Source organism: Abramis brama, assembly GCF_963993115.1.
Source record: "Abramis brama genome assembly, chromosome: 6".
NCBI classification, from domain to species: Eukaryota; Metazoa; Chordata; class Actinopteri; order Cypriniformes; family Leuciscidae; genus Abramis; species Abramis brama.
This window is the reverse complement of record NC_139968.1, coordinates 47,186,928-47,207,955: the sequence shown is the minus strand read 5'-3', so window position 1 is coordinate 47,207,955 and position 21,028 is coordinate 47,186,928. Positions and strand designations below refer to the sequence as shown.

Genomic DNA, 21,028 nt, shown 5'->3' with positions numbered 1-21,028 from the left:
ACGTTATCTCGCAGAATCCCCTCAGACAGAAGGGCGGGAATCCGGAGAGACGCGAGTTTCTGTGAGAGGCGCGCGCAGGTGGGCGTGTCTACGCAATCCATTTCTCCATAATTCAGTTCATTTTCATTTTTAATATTTTATGTTTTTATTTTATTTAACTTCTATTATTATTATTATTATTATTACTATTAATGCCAGGGTAGAATAACAAACAATACATGCCTGAATAATGTAAAGAAAAAAAGAGAATATAAAAAACACCAGGTATTTTATATATATATATATATATATATATATATATATATATTTTTTTTTTTTTTTTTTTTTTTTTTTTTGGATGCTGTTGCTATTTTTTTATTTATTAATTTATTTTATTAAACATTTACTTATAAAATACAAAAGTGAGAAATCATAACCAGAGAAGAAAGCCAGAGGTTCAGGGACTGATAAGTATTACATTACATTTGAATTCAGAAAAAGAAAGAGAAAAAGAAAAAAAGAAATACAAGAAAATAAACCAAATTAAATTACAAAATAAGGAAGTATCAATTAAAAAATAAATCAATAAATATTCTCCCCACAAAACATAAAATAATAGTAATAAAATAATAATAATAAAAATGATAAAATATTTATACAAAAACACCAAAAAATGAGCATATATTCAAAGTTTTAGTTGCCTTTTTGTTACAAGAGGTAGATAAGGATTTTATATAAATCTTAACATCTTCTTGAAAGTGAGAAAAATCTGGGGTTACTTTCATAATTTTAGGTATTTTATATATATATACAACAAGTAACATGACCGTGACGTCAAAAAAATGTATGATGCTTCCACGTATTTAGGCATAAGCAACTGTGGCTCTCACGATCTGTTAAGCATGTCTAAATGATGATTGTGTTACATTGATCATTTGTTGTTGTTCAGGAATCTGCTTAGCCTATGTGGGAAGTTTGATGCCTTAATTGTAGTTAGTACATTGGGAATTTTTTGACTAATAATATAAAATTAAAAAACCACTGACATAAGCTAAATGGGTAGTGATGAGCTGCGATAAAGTGGATAAATCCTTCTACTACAACGAAAATCCATCAAATCAAAGTCAGACAATATGCTTCTTTCTAACCACTCCATGTGAAAGCCATTGACCCTGTGCAGAATTTATCTAAACTGTGAACAAATATTAATGAATGTTTTAAGACATCAAGGCAAGATTTTCTGCTTTTTAAAGCGCTATGCAAATAAAAACGACCTGACTTGAAAGTGCACAGTTGCTTTTACTCGAGTTGTCCAGAAGATGGAGCTAATGCTAATGTGTCTGACTCCATTAGACTCACATCGAGAGGTTTGAGCTGCTTTATGGATCTATCATCTGTTTTGTAGTTTTTCTCACACACAAGCGCAGAAACATGAGCCAGTCAGCTTTATTTCTACAGCGCTTTATTCAACACAGATTCAAAGCAGCTTTACAGTGGTAACAGGAAAATAATGCATTTCGGTTCAGCTGAAGTCAGTATATATATTTATATATACACACACACAAACGCACTTACTGTATATCTATGTGTGTGTGTGTGTGTGTGTTACATAATGTTTCTATAAAGCATATTTACTGTATAATGTTAAATGCAAGTAATATAGATTTACAGTAAGTATACTGTATAACAGTAGCGTAACATGATGAAGGATTGAGGACACACACACTCAGCTGCACCTTTTGACCCGCCATAAGGTCATGAGGTCATGAGGTCACGACTGAGAACATGATCTACAATAGCAGCTCTTATTTCATCAGAAACATGTCATCTCGGGCTCGTCCTCAGTTTTTCTTCGGTACTCTTCATCTCACATCTTTACTCCTCTTCTTCCCGGCTGGAGACCCTGTTCGTTTCCGTGTTGTTCTTCCATTGTCAGAATTAACTCTGTTTATCTGCTTCCCAGATGAAGCTCGATGAGATGCACATCTGAGCTATTTTAGAGAACTGGTTGATCTAATGCTTTACATTCCCCTTCAGTGGTGAAATTCAGCATTCATCAATTCAGGACACAAAGACCTCCCAGCATGCAATAGCCGTCACTTCACTGTCTAGGGCCAACTACAGACCCGATATAGTCCGGCTGTGAGTAACACAGTTCTAGACAAAATAACCTTGAATTTGGTGACGTGTTTTCTGCCAAAATAACTTGCGAGATGTATGATAGTCCATCATGTAAGCGAAGTAAACAGTGATTACAAGGTGTTTGGTTTCATTTCTTCACTCATTTCATTTCTTTGTTTTCTAATTGATGACTAGTCTATTCTTGGGCGATGGTTTAGACGTCTATTACATTGTCACTGACAGCCCTAATCTTCCCTTGTTTAGCCTAGACGTCTGGGCTGTGTTTGGACGGCTATGAGACGCCTTTTAAACGCAAAACTGCTTGCTGGGAAGTAGTTATTATGATGTGGAGGTTGAACAGGTAGATTTGAGAATCACAGCTGTGATCTGAGAAATGCACCAAAGCGGCAGAGAAAAAGCTCAAAGAGCGCTGACACACGTCGAGCCCGTAAACGTTCCCACGAGTGGTTTCGTCCATCATGTCCTGTGGTCGATGTGCCTGTGGCGCTGGCAGCGTCTCAGCGCGTCTCCGGCTCTCCGGCTAACTCTCGTGTTGGAGACGATGATGATGACGGGACTGACGGCGGCGTAGAGCGAGGAGAAGAAGATCCTGAGGTCGGAGATTAGCGACGAGCCGAGCGTCTGAGGCACGCTGAGCGTATAAACCCACAGGCCGTTGTCCACGCCGTAGAAGAGCAGGTACAGCGAGACTAGCGTGATCACGCCGAGAGCCGCACGCCGCTCCGCTACCGACCCGCTACGAGCCGTGGCCTGCCGGCGCCACAGGAACACTAGGAGCAGAACGCTAGCACCCGCCATCAGCGCCATCGGCACCACGTCTCTCCCCACCTGCGCCGCACCATTAGCGTCCCGCGCTAGCCTCGACGGGAAGTTCAGGAAGCAGAACTCCACGTTGATGGCGTTCGGCGAGAGCTTGGAGTCATTCCGCGCCGCGACGGCGAACAGCAGCGGAGCCGCGCTCATCGAGACGTTGATTAGCCACAGCGCCAGGAACACCACACACAGCCAGCGGCCCAGCAGAGCACGAGCGCTAGCGCGGCGCGACCCCGGCGGAGACACGCTCAGGCACTGGTACGCGCTCAGCACGAAGGTCAGCCAGATGGACAGAGACCTGAAGGTGCGGTAGAGGAAGATCACGGCCTTGCAGCTGCTGTCATCGAACACGTACACAGAGAAGGAGGCTAGCACCTCCAGCACACAGCGCACCGACAGGTTAGCCAGGTTAACGATCGCTAGGTGCAGCACGATGGCATCGGCCGGCGAGAGACGCTCCTGATACGCTAGCGAGAGGAAGGCGAAGATCACAGCGATGTTCCCTGGGACTCCGGTCACCGCGAGCGAGAGGAAGAGCAGACCTCGCGTCAGAGCGCTCGCGTCCATCACACACACACACACACACTCTTCTGAACGCTGCAGAGATCTGTTCTGGTTTATAGTCGGGTCGGAGCCGTGGGACGCTGATGTTCGGGACGGTCCAGTGCCTTCAGTCTCAGCTCAATTACACCAATGATGTGCAGCTGAGCGAGTCTGTCACTGAACAACTCAGCACTATTACAGCAGCTCCAGCGCACATTATGAAAACCTTCTTTCTGAATGATCCCTGAACCTCTCAGGGGTTTAAATGTTTCTTCTTGCTTTTTTTTTAGTAAATAGTTTTTTTAACGAAAGGTTTATGAGCCGGGACTCGAACTCGGACCTCCCAAGCGCAACAGCTACATGTCGGCGCTGACCACGAGGCCATTAGCACCAACATGTTTCTTCTTGGTTAAGTGAACGTTAAAGGTGCAGTGTGTAATATTTAGCAGGATCTGTTGACAGAAATGCAATATCATATTCATAACTATGTTTTCAGTGGTGTATAAAGACCTTACATAATGAACCGTTATGTGTTTTATTAGCTTAGAATGAGGCATTTCTCTCTACACACACCGCAGGTCCGCTTACATCGACATGTTTCTACGGTGGCCCTGAGCGGACAAACGCGTTTCGTCACTATATTGTTCTTCATGATAAGAAGCTTCAGCTAAAGTCAGCGAATAAAACACTGACACAATGAAACTTCTGTGTTGATTAGTCGTCGTCACGTGGAAGCAGACCCGATTATTCTTTCAACTAGACTTCAAGCACAAACTTTTGTAATCCATGAGTGTGTTTTCCTATTAAATTAACATTTTCGTTGGCGCTAGTCCATCTGTGACGTTATCTCGCAGAATCCCCTCAGACAGAAGGGCGGGAATCCGGAGAGACGCGAGTTTCTGTGAGAGGCGCGCGCAGGTGGGCGTGTCTACGCAATCCATTTCTCCATAATTCAGTTCATTTTCATTTTTAATATTTTATGTTTTTATTTTATTTAACTTCTATTATTATTATTATTATTACTATTAATGCCAGGGTAGAATAACAAACAATACATGCCTGAATAATGTAAAGAAAAAAAGAGAATATAAAAAACACCAGGTATTTCACAGTTGACCAATGTGCTGTATAATGTTCTAAAACCAAAAACAATTAATAAAAATAAAATAAAACAACAACAGACAACAAGGGACATCACAAGTTATAGGCTACAGTGAAGAGATACGTTTTTAAATATGTATGTTGGTGCAGTTCTAATATGAATCTGTAAACTATTCCAAGGTTAGGGTGCGGCTCTGGAAAAAGCTCGGTCACCCCTAGATTTTAACTTTGACTTTGGAACAGTTTACAAACTCTTGAGTTCTCAATGGATGGTGTATACACAACTAGTCTGAAAGGTAAGAGGGGGCGAGGCCATGTAAACATTTAAAAACAAGCAGAAGCACTTTAAAGTCTGTTCTAGCGGACTGGGAGCCAATGTAAAGACATTAAAACAGGAGTAATATATTTGCGTTTGCGAACACCGGTTAAGAGTCTTGCAGTCGCGTTTTGGACCATTTGTAATCTAGCTAAGGAAGAATTGTTTATTCCCAAATACAGGGAGTTATAAATAGTCAATTCTAGAAGAATAAAAGCATGAATCGCAGTTTCAAAGTTCTTAAAAGAAAGAAAACTCTTCACTTTAGCCGGCGCTCTTAGTTGGTAAAAAAAAAATTTTGACGACTAAATTGATTTGCTTATCAAATTTAAAGTGCACTATCAAATAAGACGCCCAAGTTTTTTTACAGACGATTTAACTGAAGATAAGACGCCAGAATTTAAATGAGAAATGTTTGGGCCAAACAAAATGATCTCTGTTTTACTCTCATTTAGATTTTAAAAATTTAAAACTTTGACATCGGAAAGACAGGCCCTGACCGAGTCCAAGCTATTTGTGTGCTTCAGGGGCAAATAAAGTTGTGTATCATCTGCAAATACAAGCCATGCTTTTCAGAAATAGAGCCTAAATGAAGCATATTGAGTGAAAACAATAAAGGGGCCACAATAGAGCCTTGGGGGACCCCACAGATCAGGGGGACCACACCCGAATGACAAACTCCTATATTGATGGAGAAGCTTCTATTTTGAAGGTATGACTGAAACCAACATAGAGCAGTTCCTCTGATGCCGACAGCTTGCTCTAGACGAGAAAGCAGGACATCATGGCCAACAGTATCGAATGCAGCACGAGTCAGTAGCCTTTAAAACATCATTTAAAACTTTTACAAGTGCTGTCTCTGTAGAGCGCCGGTTTCTAAACCTGACTGGAAAACATCAACAACATTACTGTCACTCAAATAGCTCTGCAGCTGATGTATAAATAATGTTTTTGTGTGAGAACAGTATTAAAGACCAGATAACTTTGAATGAACATCGTATAACATTACAAGAAGAACGTTTGTTCATAACCTTGACAGCAAATGTAAAACAAGATAAAGCTGCTAATCGAATCAAAGGCCTGTGTGACGAGTGGAGGGTTTCACTTTACCTTACTTTACCCATGTTATCCCACATTTCCTTTATTTTGTTTATTTATTTGGCTGTTATTGCCTTGTTTATAATCCTTGCTTTATATATTATGCTAAAAACTTCATGTCCATCTCTTCTCTTGTCTTTATTTCTGGGAGCAGTTTTGGGACTTTGTATCGCAGCACTTCTGATCGTTTCAAAGCCGCTTCACAATGATAAACGGGAAAATAACAGAATCAAAGATGCAACCAGAATTCAGTTCAGCCATAAAGCAGCTCTAAGAAGACAATAGAGTCATTATTCAGATCAATTCAGTTCAAGTTTAGTTTCCAATAGTGTCAGTGCAGCCAGATCTATAATATTACTAAATATTAACTAAGCCATCCAGAAACGAAGGCATCTGTTACATGCTAATAACCCTTAACGAACAGTGTGTGTGTGCGACGGGTGTGATCAGTCCTCGGGGTGATGATGTTAAACACGCGTGTAGCGTGTGTGTCGCGTGTGTTGAGCTGCGTTCAGGCGTAAACACAGCTCTCCCGAGGGAATGATGGGAAGAAAACAGACCAGCCCAGACCTGCACGTCCCACAGCTCCTCATTAGCTTAATGTTGTCTAATTATCTCCTGAGGACTCTCAATTACAGGACAAACAACACACACACTTCATTCCTCACAAACAACACACACACTTCATTCCTTACACACAACACACACACTTCATTCCTCACAAACAACACACACACTTCATTCCTTACACACACTGTCAGGCCATGAAACATGGAAATAGATTGATCGTTAACGAAATGATACACAAAAATACACTAGAATGACATGAAGAATCTTATAATCTTTGGTAACACTATATTTTACAGTGTCCTTGTTACATATGTTACATGTATTTACTATAGTAATAAAGAGTAAAAAGATAAAAAAGAAAATTATGCATAATTACATGCAATTAACCCTCAACCAACCCCTAATCCTATAGTAAGTACATGTTGTTAATTAATATTACTCAGTACTTAAATATATAATTACACTGTAACAATGACACCTGAAAATAAAGTGTAACCGAATCTTCATTTGTGAAACATTTCAGCAAAACAATTATATATTGTATTTAAGTCCTGAGTAATAATAATTAACAACATGCACTTACTATAGGGTTAGGGTGGGATTAGGGTTTGGTTGAGGGTTAGTTGCATGTAATTATGCATAATTACTATAGTAAATACATGTAACATATGTAACAAGGACACTGTAAAATAAAGTGTTACCAAAATATCTAACGCAATCTGTTTATTTGTTCTTATTTCATTACTGTTAGAACTTTACATTAGTTAGGCTCCTTATCAAAGTGTGAACTTTCACTGGTAAGTAAATTGTTGGTGTCATAATAACATTATTTATTCAAATACAAGGTTAAACGGGTTAAAAACAACGAAACGATTAGCTAAATGTGACATTCATTTAAAAGTGATTATATTTTAAGGTGAAAAAAACAAACTGAGAAAAGGAGAAGCATTGATTTGTCTCCTGACAGGATCCCTGGGGCCGGCTGCATGACCCGCGAAGACTAGTCTTACCAGTTAGACATCACGTTTTTCCTATAAGACACTTATGGAGTCATTAGGACGCGCCCCAGCTGGACACTTCTCCTCTCTTCTTCACTTCTAGCTCTCTCTCGTCTCTGCCATGGGTTTGAGTCGCTCCCGCGGGTGTAGACGAGGCTTTATATTGGGCTTTATATTGAGCCGCGACTCAGACGTCTCCACGCGGCTCCATGGACCTGTGCGTGACCATCAAAGGCGTGTCATTCCTGCTGCAGACGGGTCTGGGGATCCTAGCAAACACGCTGGTGCTGCTAGCGTACGCACACATGCTTCTGCGCGAGTCTCGGCTAACACCCACGGACGCTATCCTGTGCCACCTGGCGTTCGCGGACCTGCTTCTGCTGCTAACCCGTGGCGTCCCGCAGACCCTGAGCGTGTTCGGCGTGAGGAACCTGCTAGACGACGCCGGCTGCAAGGCGGTCATATACCTGTACCGTGTGTCGCGCGCGCTGTCCGTGTGCCTGACCTGCATGCTGAGCGTGTTCCAGGCGGCTAGCGTGGCCCCCGCGGCCGGCCCGCTGCTCTCCCGCCTCAAGCCTCGACTCCCGCAGCTAATCCTCCCCGGCTTCGCTGCGCTCTGGCTCCTCAACATGGCCGTCTGCATCGCCGCACCCTTCTTCTCCGTAGCGCCACGCAACGGCACCGTCCCGCCGTTCACCCTCAACCTGGGCTTCTGCCACGTGGACTTCCGCGATAACCTGTCCTACGTGGCGAACGGGGTGGCCGTGTCGGTGCGTGACTTCGCGTTCGTGGGCATGATGCTAGGCTCCAGCGGGTTCCTCCTGGTGCTCCTGCACCGGCATGGCCGGAAGCTGAAGGGCATCCGCCGCTCGCAGGGCAAGGAGACACGCGCCGCTAAGACTGTGCTGATGCTTGTGGTTCTGTACGCGGTGTTCTTCGGCATCGATAACGTCATCTGGATCTACATGCTAACGGTGGCGCAGGTGCCGGCGGTGGTGGCCGACATGAGGGTGTTCTTCTCCTCATGCTACGCCTCGCTCAGCCCGTTCCTCATCATCTCCTCCAACAAGAAGGTCAAAGCGAGGATGGTGTGTGCGAGCGCGGACCCGGCGGACGACAGCAAGCAGTCAGACGTCAAAAACTCAGAGTCCTAGTTACGTATAGTGCTGCTTACAAACTCTGTGTTTGTAAAGAAAGACTACGCGCCTGCGCACATATATATTCAAACGCGCATACCTATAGACTAAACACATAATACATGTTTTTAAAAAAAAATCAAAACCTGCACCTTGGAACCTGTTTCAAAGTTTGCATTCTCGAGCCTCCAAACACTGTTGTTGTGCAAATGAACGGCCAGAACACATTAAAGGTTTTCTGTCTTCAGTTAAAAAGGTGTCATGTAAGCGGCCCCTAAGTTAATAACCCAGATAAAACACGTACGTCGGCAAGATGTCTATTAAAAAACACTTCATCTGGAAAGCATCTGCTGTTTGCTAACAGCTGATAGATATCTTTAAGATGTCAGTTTAACATACATTCTAAATCATTACATCTTAAAGACATCTTCTAAACGTCTATTTAACATCTGACAGGAAACGTCCTATAGAAGTATTGCAGATGAGCAAACACTCTGAAAAATACGTCTTCCAGATGTAAACACAAATAGACGTCTCCGTGATGTACGTGTGCTATCTTGGAACTAATGATCTTTGCAATGGAAGTGAATCAATCAAAATGAACTTTATCTGGACAATACATTTATTCTAGAGCTGCTGTAAAGCCAAAACAATCTCTGTTACTTTAATTTCCTATTATCACTGTAAAGCTGCTTTGAAACAATATATATTGTTCAAAGCGCTATATAAATGAAGGTGACTTGACTTGATATATTGTCTCTGTGTTTGAATGTGAAAACTCTATGCACTTAATAAACGAACTGTTGGAAAGTGAACTGTGAGGACTCTTATTTTGACGCGTCTGTTGAGGACTCTTTATTTGACGGGTAGTTTAGTTAACCAAGCCGAGGACGGCAAGCAGTCAAATGTCAAAAGCTGAACTCTTGGTATTATTAAAAACTAATAGTGCTGGCTTACAAACTATATAATAGTGTAGCGCACAGACTCTTGTCAATTGTGGTGAAATTGCTGTTTTATTTTTCACCGGAAATTATAGTTAACGCGGGGGAGTTCCTAAGCGGCAAGTAAAGAAAGACTAGTAGTGAGTGAGCAGCGCTTCTGTTCTGCCTCCATTGTCTGTCATTCTTCAGACCAGTGTTTCCCAACCTTTTTTCAGTCAAGGCACACTTTGAAAATTTTAAAAAATGTGTGGCACCCTACACTAGTGTTGTCATGATAATACTTTGATACTATACCTTGAAATGTATAGATGTATGAATTTACAAAGAACTGCTGTATAGGCCTACTGTCATATAGATATTTTTAATATTATAAAAAAATGTTGTCCATCCATTTAAAGCCTAGGAAATCATTAATTTCTTCTGAAGAGATCACTTTACATGATGACATATTTAATTAAGGCTTTTATTTATATATAAACATTGCTCAATTACCATTGCAAATCTCACCTAAATGTTTGCTCACTCAGTGTATTTGTGTTTTTATATTGGGATAATTTTGTTATAATTGCACAAGATAGCTTGTTTTTAATATATTTTATGTAATAATTTCACAATTAATCTCCAAATTAAACAACATAAAGACAGTATATTTCAAATAATTGTTTAATGGCATCTTTTTATGAATGAAGTGTTATTTGATTCTGATGTCAGTGCTGCACATGTGGATCCCACACGCGTCCCATTTTCTCACAACTTTTAACGTTCATTTAAGACTTTATTTAACTAATTTAAGACTGCTCTCATGAGGATACTCGAAGCGAAACCGTGAAAGAGAAGTCGATTCTGGCGCGCATCGTTCTGTGCGTCTGCGTTCAGCGCATTCTCTTTTGTATTTTCTCGCTTGCATGGTTTAAAAGCATTTGCATGAAGAAGAACGTGATTATATAATGTAACGCTAGCCAAAGGATGAAAGAAAAAAACGGATGCTGCTTTAATTGCGTTAAATATTTTTAACGCGTTAAACTGAAAAACATGAATCGCACGCGGTACCCCGGTTGGGAAACGCTGCTTCAGACGTTACTATATATTGTCTGTGTTTGAATGTGAAAACTGTATGCACTTAATAAACGAACTGTTGGAAAGTGAACTGTGAGGACTATTATTTTGACGCGTCTGTTGAGGACTCTTAGTTTGACGGGTTGATTGTTCAGCCGCCATCTTGTCTGGTTGTGTCAGGCTTCAGGCGCGCGCACTGAACCGACCCGGAAAACTTGAGCCGAGTTAAACTGACGGTGAGACGAGTTTAATTAGATTTCCCCTCCGCTTTTCCAAGCTTTAAAAAAGATCAAGACTCTCATTAAACTTAACCTGCCGGAGAGAGTGGGTCGGGTCCTTGATGTTCGATGGTTTGAATGATGACTTTACTGAGAAGAGTCGATCACTTCCGGTGGTGTAGCTGTTAGCTTCGCAACGACGTTTGGCACATTGAAAATAAATACAAACTTTTAAAACAAAAACAAAAAACGTTTATGTAAATGAGAAACGAAGCCCTGTGAGTGACATAATAATAAGATTATTCACCCTTACGCTGTACGAATCTGCATTTATTCCTGAAATGAAACTGACCCAAAACCGGTCAGATAGCAGCGTATAAACACACATTTAAAAACAACTGCGTGTTGATCATTCATATGAAACTCTTACTGAATTAACAGTGCTGTTTTCATTCATTTTTAGTTTTTCCATGACAGTATTTTTAATGTGTCAGCATTTAACGGGCGAATCTTATGAAATCAACCGAGCAGCAGCGCATTTAATTTACACTATTATAATAATAATATTTCACATAGTAAAAAAATTAGCCTGTTGACTATTGTATGACTTTAATTTGCGTGCCATTTTTGCACTTGATTTATTATTTTATTGTAATGTACGTCACATTTGATCAGGAAATCTGGTTAATTGTCATGAATGCAAAAATATTAAATCTCCTTATATAAAAGGCTGCATTCTGTTTAGTTAGATTATAAATAAAAATATAGTTATATTGTTAATATGTATGTGTATGTATATATTGTTGAATTCATTTAATATTGAAGAAATTAAATATAAACAAATATATAGTTAACATGAAATATAATAATAGGCATGTCTGTAGCTCAAACTGTAGATTACAGCATTAACAACACCAAGGTTGTGGCCTGTGGGTTTGGTTTGCAGGGAAACATAAACGTTTGGTATTAATCTGCGCATGTGTTTTCAGAGATGGCGGCGATCCGTAAGAAGCTGGTGATCGTCGGGGATGGCGCGTGCGGGAAGACCTGCCTCCTCATCGTCTTCAGTAAAGACCAGTTCCCCGAGGTCTATGTGCCCACCGTCTTCGAGAACTACGTGGCCGACATTGAGGTGGACAGCAAGCAGGTGAGCAGCGCCGGCGTGTGTCTGAGCGTGCGTCATGTGACTGGCGTGTGGCTGAGCGTGTGTCATGTGTCTGGCGTGTGGCTGAGCGTGCGTCGTGTGTCATGTGTCTGGCGTGTGGCTGAGCGTGCGTCATGTGTCTGGCGTGTGTCGTGTGACTGAGTATGTGTCATGTGTCTGGCGTGTGGCTGAGCGTGTGTCGTGTGGCTGAGCATGTGTCATGTGCGTCATGTGTCTGGCGTGTGGCTGAGCGTGTGTCGTGTGGCTTAGCGTGTGTCATGTGACTGAGCGTGCGTCATGTGTCTGGCGTGTGGCTGAGCGTGTGTCGTGTGGCTGAGCATGTGTCATGTGCGTCATGTGTCTGGCGTGTGGCTGAGCGTGTGTCGTGTGGCTTAGCGTGTGTCATGTGACTGAGCGTGCGTCATGTGTCTGGCGTGTGGCTGAGCGTGCGTCATGTGTCTGGCGTGTGGCTGAGTGTGTGTCATGTGTCTGGCGTGTGGCTGAGCGTGTGGCTGAGCGTCATGTGACTGAGCGTGTGTCGTGTGACTGAGCGTGTGTCGTGTGACTGAGCGTGTGATTGAGCATGTGTCATGTGACTGGCGTGTGGCTGAGCGTGCGTCATGTGACTGGCGTGTGGCTGAGCGTGCGTCATGTGACTGGCGTGTGGCTGAGCGTGCGTCATGTGACTGGCGTGTGGCTGAGCGTGCGTCATGTGACTGGCGTGTGGCTGAGCGTGTGTCATGTGACTGAGCATGTGTCATGTGTCTGGCGTGTGGCTGAGCGTGTCATGTGACTGAGCGTGTGTCGTGTGACTGAGCATGTGTCATGTGACTGGCGTGTGGCTGAGCGTGCGTCATGTGTCTGGCGTGTGGCTGAGCGTGTGTCGTGTGTCATGTGACTGGGCGTGTGTCATGTGACTGGCGTGTGGCTGAGCGTGTGGCTGAGCGTGTGTCATGTGTCATGTGACTGGGCATGCGTCATGTGTCTGGCGTGTGGCTGAGCGTGCGCCATGTGACTGAGCATGTGTCATGTGCGTCATGTGTCTGGCGTGTGGCTGAGCGTGTGTCGTGTGGCTGAGCATGTGTCATGTGCGTCATGTGTCTGGCGTGTGGCTGAGCGTGTGTCGTGTGGCTGAGCGTGTGTCATGTGACTGAGCGTGTGTCATGTGTCTGGCGTGTGGCTGAGCGTGTCTCTGGCGTGTGGCTGAGCGTGTGTCGTGTGGCTGAGCGTGTGTCATGTGTCTGGCGTGTGGCTGAGCGTGTCTCTGGCGTGTGGCTGAGCGCGTGTCGTGTGTCTGTCGTGTGTCGTGACTTGCGTGTGTCATGTGACTGGTGTGGCTGAGCGTGTGGCTAAGCGTGTGTCATGTGACTGGTGTGGCTTAGCGTGTGTCGTGTGGCTTAGCGTGCGTCATGTGTCTGCCGTGTGGCTGAGCGTGTCATGTGACTGGCGTGTGTCTTGACTTGCGTGTGTCATGTGACTGGTGTGGCTGAGCGTGTGTCATGTGACTGGCATGTGGCTGAGCGTGTGTCATGTGACTGGTGTGGCTTAGCGTGTGTCGTGTGGCTTAGCGTGCGTCATGTGTCTGCCGTGTGGCTGAGCGTGTGTCGTGTGGCTTAGCGTGCGTCATGTGTCTGCCGTGTGGCTGAGCGTGTGTCGTGTGGCTGAGCGTGTCATGTGACTGGCGTGTGTCTTGACTTGCGTGTGTCATGTGACTGGTGTGGCTGAGCGTGTGTCATGTGACTGGCGTGTGGCTAAGCGTGTGTCATGTGACTGGCATGTGGCTGAGCGTGTGTCATGTGACTGCCGTGCGGTTTTACACCGTGTCCTAACTACACGACACGCTACGTTTCTAATTTAGAAACGGTTTCTATTTTTCTGCGACGTCGCGCTGGAACAACAAACACAAAATGTGGCGATGATAATCTCAGGTGCTGTTTATGTGCTTTATTTAATGTTAAAAGCGTGAAATGTGACTCTGAATATCATTTAGTGCTCCAGCTTTGAGGCTGTAAAAGCAACAATGGATATAATTCACCTCAGATCTTGAAATTAAACAAATGGAAACAAGAACGTTAAAACTAGGGCTGGGAATCACTGGGTACTTCACGATACGATACGCGATACATTGTTCACGATACCGATAATATCATGATATGGCGATACTGCGATATATTATCAGTAATAACTCACAATATATCATGTTTTAAGAAATAAAAATATTTTTTTTTAATCAGGAAAATGAATCTCCATTTTTTTTTTTTTTGGATGAAACACAATAACAAAAACAACTTGTGTCTCATCAGTTGCAACAAAACAGTCACAGACACTATTTTTGTTTTGCTCGCAGATGATTTTTTTCACTCGGGAGAAATCGAGTGGAATCGGTGATGCTCGCAGGGTCGCGGCTCGCAGCGTGTGAGAGGAATTACGAGCCGAGCCGAGCACGTTACGAGCACCTCCCGACATTTTTAAACATGTTTAACCCGATTTTCACCAGCTGTCCCCTATTGCCAAATCATACACAACCACGTCGATGGGGCTATACCTCAGTGGCAGCAACCATACAGCGTACACTGTCACACACACACTTCTCTCTCTCTCTCTCAAGTTTTTATGTTGAAAGGAATGGCTATCTCTGCTTTTCAGCAAATCATTTGCACACACATTTTAGCCTATGTCATTTTTCTATCTGAAGCTTTGCCTGCATCATGCAACATGACGGTCTCTGTGTTTAGCGCGAAAGCCCACGTGATTGCTGCCGGCTCGGGATCAGATTCGTGCAGGACAGTCGTGCCGTGTACCAGCTGCTTTGACGCGATTATCAGTTAAACTGACTCGCAACGTGTGCAATATCTCACGACCTCCCGAGTGTCCGAACTCGCACCGTGTACGCCCGCCCTAACGGCTTTTAAGATCGATACTTGGCAAGAGCGCATCGAGAATCGATCGCGGGAGTAAATATCGTGAGATATCGCCTATCAATATTTTGGCGCACCCCTAGTTAAAACTGTGAACAAACAAGTGTATTATTTGACAAAGATTGTTTTAGTAACTCAGTAGCCCATGTGTTTTTTAAATGGTGTAATATTTGTGCTTAAGCCTAAAAAAAAAAAAGTTTGGTTCCTGCTGGTTGTCAGGTGAGGTCATGGGTCGGTAGGGAATTTTTATTTTATTTTTTTTATTTTTTATTTATTTATTTTTTCAGTGGCAGCAAGAGAGAGGTGGAAATTATCATAATATTTTTCTTTACAGTAGCGATGGATACTCTATTTTTTCATAACACAGCCTACCTATATTACATTTACATGTACTCTACCACCTTGTGTGTCCCAGCATGTTACACACACACACGCTGATTTTAAATGTGTGTACTTTTTTCTTCTCCAAAAAACCAGACATCTCAAGCAATGTTTCATCTATACCTTTAATTGTATTAACCTCAATACAAATGGGGGAAACACCAACACGGGTTTAAAACAATCACATGCAAACGTAAAAATATATGCATATTTTAAGGAACACATCTACAAAAATATGCCTGTATTTCAAGTTGATAAGATAATTTAAAATCCACATCAGTTTATTTGTGCCCACGCCCTGCCAGGAGTCTCTATAACGTTCCCTAGGCTACTTTCACTTTTACAAATCCCTCATAACCGCGCGCGATCTGCAGTCGAGATGATGCTGAGGAGCTGAAGAAAAGAATAGCTAGTGGAGATTGTAAAGTTGTCGACAGTACGTCATCAAAAATCAAGTCCAGTGTGTGGGAGAAATGTGGAGTTATCTGAAGAAAATATTGTTAAAGGCATATGTTGTTTTCGTGTTGGATTATAGCGCAGATGTGGAACTTCATCGCCGAGGAAGCACGCAGAAACTGTGGTAACAAAGCAGTTCTGTCGAACAGTATTTTCACATTTAACACTGTTCAGTATGTGTGTTGTGCATATAGTGTTGTAGCCGCGTCTGTTAGGCTACTCAGTTTTGTGGTAACGTTAGCCATGTTCTTCATGTACCGGCCCTTTTGACAGCTTCGGCTGAAGTTGTCCTTGTGTTAATTGTCGTGTAATAACTTCTGTATGATATGGCAATAAACATTTTTGTAAGTGTGTCTATAATGTGATTGGCTAAACTTATTTTATTTCGGGTGCGGGTCGGGTGTCGGTTCTATTTTAAGCGGGTCGGGTGCGGATTTCAATTTTCAATTCAATTCTTTCGGATAACTCTCTCTCTCAGTGGTGTGTGTTCCTGTGGTGCGTGAGCTGGTGTCACACACACTCACACTCTCTCTCTCTCTCTCTCTCTCTCTCAGCCTCTCCTCTCTCTCTCTCTCTCTCACACTCTCTCTCTCTCTCCTCTCTCTCTCAGTGGAGTGTGTTCCTGTGGTGCGTGAGCTGGTGTCACACACACTCACTCTCTCTCTCTCTCTCTCTCTCTCTCTCTCTCTCTCTCTCTCTCTCTCCTCTCCGCTCTCTCTCTCTCTCTCTCTCTCTCACACTCACACTCTCTCTCTCTCTCTCTCTCTCTCTCAGTGGAGTGTGTTCCTGTGGTGCGTGAGCTGGTGTCACACACACTCACACTCTCTCTCTCTCTCTCTCTCTCTCTCTCTCTCTCTCTCAGTGGAGTGTGTTCCTGTGGTGCGTGAGCTGGTGTCACTCACACTCTCTCTCTCTCTCTCTCTCTCTCTCAGTGGAGTGTGTTCCTGTGGTGCGTGAGCTGCTGTCACACACACTCACACTCTCTCTCTCTCTCTCTCTCTCTCTCTCTCTCAGTGGAGTGTGTTCCTGTGGTGCGTGAGCTGGTGTCACACACACTCTCTCTCTCTCTCTCTCTCTCTCTCTCAGTGGAGTGTGTTCCTGTGGTGCGTGAGCTGCTGTCACACACACTCACACTATCTCTCTCTCTCTCTCTCTCTCTCTCTCTCAGTGGAGTATGTTCCTGTGGTGCGTGAGCTGGTGTCACACACACTCACACTCTCTCTCTCTCTCTCTCTCAGTGGAGTGTGTTCCTGTGGTGCGTGAGCTGGTGTCACACACACTCACACTCTCTCTCTCTCTCTCTCTCTCTCAGTGGAGTGTGTTCCTGTGGGTGCGTGAGCTGGTGTCACACACACTCACACTCTCTCTCTCTCTCTCTCTCTCTCTCTCTCTCTCTCTCCTCTCTCTCTCTCTCTCTCTCTCTCTCTCTCTCTCTCTCTCTCTCTCTCTCTCTCAGTGGTGTGTGTTCCTGTGGTGCGTGAGCTGGTGTCACACACACTCACACTCTCTCTCTCTCTCTCTCTCTCTCTCTCTCAGTGGAGTGTGTTCCTGTGGTGCGTGAGCTGGTGTCACACACACTCACACTCTCTCTCTCTCTCAGTGGAGTGTGTTCCTGTGGTGCGTGAGCTGGTGTCACACACACTCACACTCTCTCTCTCTCTCTCTCTCAGTGGAGTGTGTTCCTGTGGTGCGTGAGCTGGTGTCACACACACTCACACTCTCTCTCTCTCTCTCTCTCTCAGTGGAGTGTGTTCCTGTGGTGCGTGAGCTGGTGTCACACACACACTCACTCTCTCTCTCTCTCTCTCTCTCTCTCTCTCTCTCTCTCAGTGGTGTGTGTCCTGTGGTGCGTGAGCTGGTGTCACACACACTCACACTCTCTCTCTCTCTCTCCTCTCCTCTCTCTCTCTCTCTCTCTCTCTCTCTCTCAGTGGTGTGTGTTCCTGTGGTGCGTGAGCTGGTGTCACACACACTCTCTCTCTCTCTCTCTCTCTCTCGGTCGGATGCGGTTTGAAGCACTGCGGGTACGGGCGAGTGCGGATTTACAAAATCAGACCCGTGCAGGACTCTGTCTCGCATCGCAAGAGTGCTATACAAAAAACGGTGCTGTACAAAAACGTAAATTATAGTTCGCCTCAAAGTTTTTTATTTGTGTATTTATTTAATTTGTATTATTTCTTCCCCAAGCTCATAAAATAAATTTGGGTCGCATATAAATTGACGGCCGGTCGGAAACCGGAACCAAACAAATGTTTTTTTTAGGCCTTATCCATTTTCTTGCGAGTGCCGTCAAGATTACTCTCTTTATGTGCACTTGCCGCGAGACTCCGCCCACACGCTGTTCTGATTGGCTGTGATTTTTGATTGACGTTGTGGCGTCTCACAGTCACGTCGCGTCTAGTGTGGACAGACACACTGCCTGTCGCTGGAATTTTATCGCGTCGTGTGTAGTTAGGATACGGTGTCATGTGACTGGTGTGCGGCTGAGCGTGTCATGTGACTTGCGTCGTGTGGCTGAGTGTGTGTCGTGACGGGCGTCTTGGCGTGTCGTGACTCATGTGTCCTGTGACTGAACGTGTGTGTGTTCCAGGTGGAGCTGGCGCTGTGGGATACGGCGGGACAGGAGGATTATGATCGGCTGCGGCCGCTCTCCTATCCCGACACTGATGTCATCCTCATGTGCTTCTCCGTCGACAGCCCCGACAGCCTGGGTGAGTCTCGTCCCACACACACACACACACATCTACATCACACACACACACATCTACATCACACACCTCTCTGCTGCTGCTTCATCTCAACTCTGACCTTTCTGGCCGTCAGAGAACATTCCTGAGAAGTGGACGCCCGAGGTCAAGCATTTCTGCCCTAACGTTCCTATTATCCTGGTGGGCAACAAGAAGGACCTGCGGAACGACGAGCACACGCGCCGCGAGCTCATCAAGATGAAGCAGGTGTGTTTCTCACTCCTCCGTGTCGTAAAGAGCACCAGAACACATTATTTCCCCATATTCTCCATTGTTGCGGCTCCTCTCTTCCCAGTCTGTCAGTAACGCTCTGTTTACTTCCTGTCTCTATGAAGCCCCTCCTTCTGAAAAGCACACTGTGCTCTGATTGGTCGGCTGGAGCAGTGTGTTGTGATTGGTCGAGCGCTTAGAGTGTGTTTGGGAAATGCCCCGCCCCTTACCATAATCGCCAGTTTAACACACTACTAACTAACTCAACCAGGCCCCGCCCCTTTATTCTGCGTATGAAAAATAAATAAAAAACACTATAGTTTTGCTGGCAATTTGACCCCCTAAGGAATGAATGGAGTGCGAGGAATGCTTCAGTACACACAGAAAAACCTAAAAATGCTAAAAAATGATTGTATAATGTCTACATGTGTATCTGAATGAATACTGAAGGGAACTGGCTTTAGGACCCAGAGGAACAGCTCATTTACTCCATATAGAGATATAAGCCCATCTAGAGTCATGAAATATCATCTTATATTATTATTATCCACAAGAGCTCAAAGACACTCAATGTCAGATATTTAGAGCTGAATTAAAAGGGTTATGCATGAAATTGTGAGTTATTTTGAATTTAAGTTGAAAGAATGTGAGGAATTATTATTTATTTATTGATCAAATCTAGTAATTTAAAGGTAAATGAATTTAAAAATTTGTAAAAAAAAATCTATTTTTCAAAATCAAAAAAAAAAAAACTGCATTAAAAAGATTTAAAAAAAAAGCAGCTTTCTGGACCTAAAAAAAAAAAAGTATAATTTTAGGGCTTCGGGTGATTTTGACCAGCGAGGGAAGGATGCGTTACGGAACGCGAGGGAAGGATGAGGGTTAAATCCACAAACCTTGTGAACTTGTTGTCAGATCCTGTGAATCCTCCGTGTGTCTGTCCCGCAGGAGCCGGTCAAACCCGAGGAGGGCCGAGACATGGCCAACCGCATCTGTGCCTTCGGATACATGGAGTGCTCTGCCAAAAGCAAGGACGGCGTGCGTGAGGTGTTCGAGATGGCCACCAGGGCGGCGCTGCAGGCGCGCAAGGGCAAGAAGAACAACAAGTGCCTCCTGCTGTGAACTTCCTCTTCAGCTCCTGCAGTTCCTCTAGTGCTGAGAGTTTACATCAGTATTTAACGCTTTCAGACTCGCCTCGAGCCGCAAACACACACATATGCAACCCATCCGGACCAGCCCTGCACACACACTCCCACAGACTTGAAGATCATTCTTTTGTCTTTCACAATAAACAGACTTTGGTATGTTTGTGTATTAAAGCCTTTATAAGACGCTTGGTGTTTCTCGTGCATTGCTTTACATTTACATTCATTCATTCACTGAGGAACACAGCAAACGGTTCACCATAAACCTCATAAAGAGCTTGAACACACACGTGAGCATTTCTGCAGTCAAACACACACACACACACACACACACACACACACTGTACATGAAGTTCCTGCTCACGCTGAAGAACAGGAGCTTCTTCCTCATTGGTTCTGTCTCAAATATCTAATCATTCTGAAATCAAGATCGTTACTGGAGAAGAAACTGAAGACATTAAGGCTTGTTTTCTGAGAAAATGTGTTTAAAACAAGAACAAAGATCTTCCAATGAAGTCAGAAAATTCAAAGGTAAAACAAAATGATTTTTAAGGCCCCGTTAGCAGATATTAGTTCTCCTTTTAGGCACAAACTCACAGTTCTCCAGTAAATGTGTTGATGTGAGAATGTTCAGATGTTTGAGCTGGAGAACACGACAGGAACACTGAGGACGAGCGGCAGAAGCTGAAGCTGCTGGACTTCACACGGGTCACTGGTGCTTCTTGGCCGGCGCTCGCGCGCGTGCGATGACTAGCGGCAGGAGTGCTAGCAGTGCTATCGTCACGCCCAGCAGGGGGCGGTAGAAGATCCAGCCGGCCGAGACCGTCAGCAGAGACAGAGAACAGGAGACGCAGAGAGAGAAGATCTTCAGCCCCGCCGACACCAGCTCACGCACCACAGGAACACACTCCACTGAGAGAGAGAGAGAGAGAGAGTGTGTGTGAGTGTGTGTGACAGCAGCTCACGCACCACAGGAACACACTCCACTGAGAGAGAGAGAGTGTGTGTGAGTGTGTGTGACAGCAGCTCACGCACCACAGGAACACACTCCACTGAGAGAGAGAGAGAGAGAGTGTGAGTGAGTGTGTGTGACAGCAGCTCACGCACCACAGGAAC

The 21,028-nt window shown here is 44.2% G+C and overlaps 4 protein-coding genes across 5 annotated transcripts in view; 2 read left to right on the top strand and 2 right to left on the bottom strand.

Moving 5' to 3' along the window:
- Window positions 1–2,577: 2,577 nt before the first annotated feature.
- On the bottom strand, window positions 2,578–3,501 carry ora2 (olfactory receptor class A related 2; the record flags this gene model as incomplete). The annotated part of the gene is made up of 1 exon (XM_084118582.1): window positions 2,578–3,501. The coding sequence occupies one exon, from the start codon at window positions 3,499–3,501 to the stop codon at window positions 2,578–2,580; it is 924 nt and encodes a 307-aa protein (XP_083974708.1).
- Window positions 3,502–7,769: 4,268 nt separating this feature from the next.
- ora1 (olfactory receptor class A related 1) lies at window positions 7,770–8,714 on the top strand (the record flags this gene model as incomplete). The annotated part of the gene is made up of 1 exon (XM_084118581.1): window positions 7,770–8,714. The coding sequence occupies one exon, from the start codon at window positions 7,770–7,772 to the stop codon at window positions 8,712–8,714; it is 945 nt and encodes a 314-aa protein (XP_083974707.1).
- Window positions 8,715–9,573: 859 nt separating this feature from the next.
- On the top strand, window positions 9,574–20,100 carry LOC311085349 (rho-related GTP-binding protein RhoA-D). Of its 2 annotated transcripts, none has more exons than XM_084117842.1 (5): window positions 9,574–9,777; window positions 11,901–12,058; window positions 18,401–18,521; window positions 18,634–18,764; window positions 19,716–20,100. In XM_084117842.1, the coding sequence occupies exons 2-5, from the start codon at window positions 11,903–11,905 to the stop codon at window positions 19,887–19,889; spliced, it is 582 nt and encodes a 193-aa protein (XP_083973968.1). In that variant the 5' UTR covers window positions 9,574–9,777; window positions 11,901–11,902; the 3' UTR covers window positions 19,890–20,100. The 2 variants fall into 2 exon arrangements, with proteins under 2 accessions (XP_083973968.1, XP_083973967.1); XM_084117841.1 differs by lacking the exon at window positions 9,574–9,777 and adding an exon at window positions 10,798–10,929.
- Window positions 20,101–20,234: 134 nt separating this feature from the next.
- tmem43 (transmembrane protein 43) overlaps window positions 20,235–21,028 on the bottom strand; it is a 20,821-nt gene continuing 20,027 nt past the window's right edge. Inside the window, exon 12 of the mRNA XM_084117829.1 lies at window positions 20,235–20,824. Within this exon, the coding sequence (XP_083973955.1) occupies window positions 20,622–20,824 (203 nt within the window). The 3' untranslated portion in view covers window positions 20,235–20,621. The remainder of the gene's footprint in view (window positions 20,825–21,028) is intronic.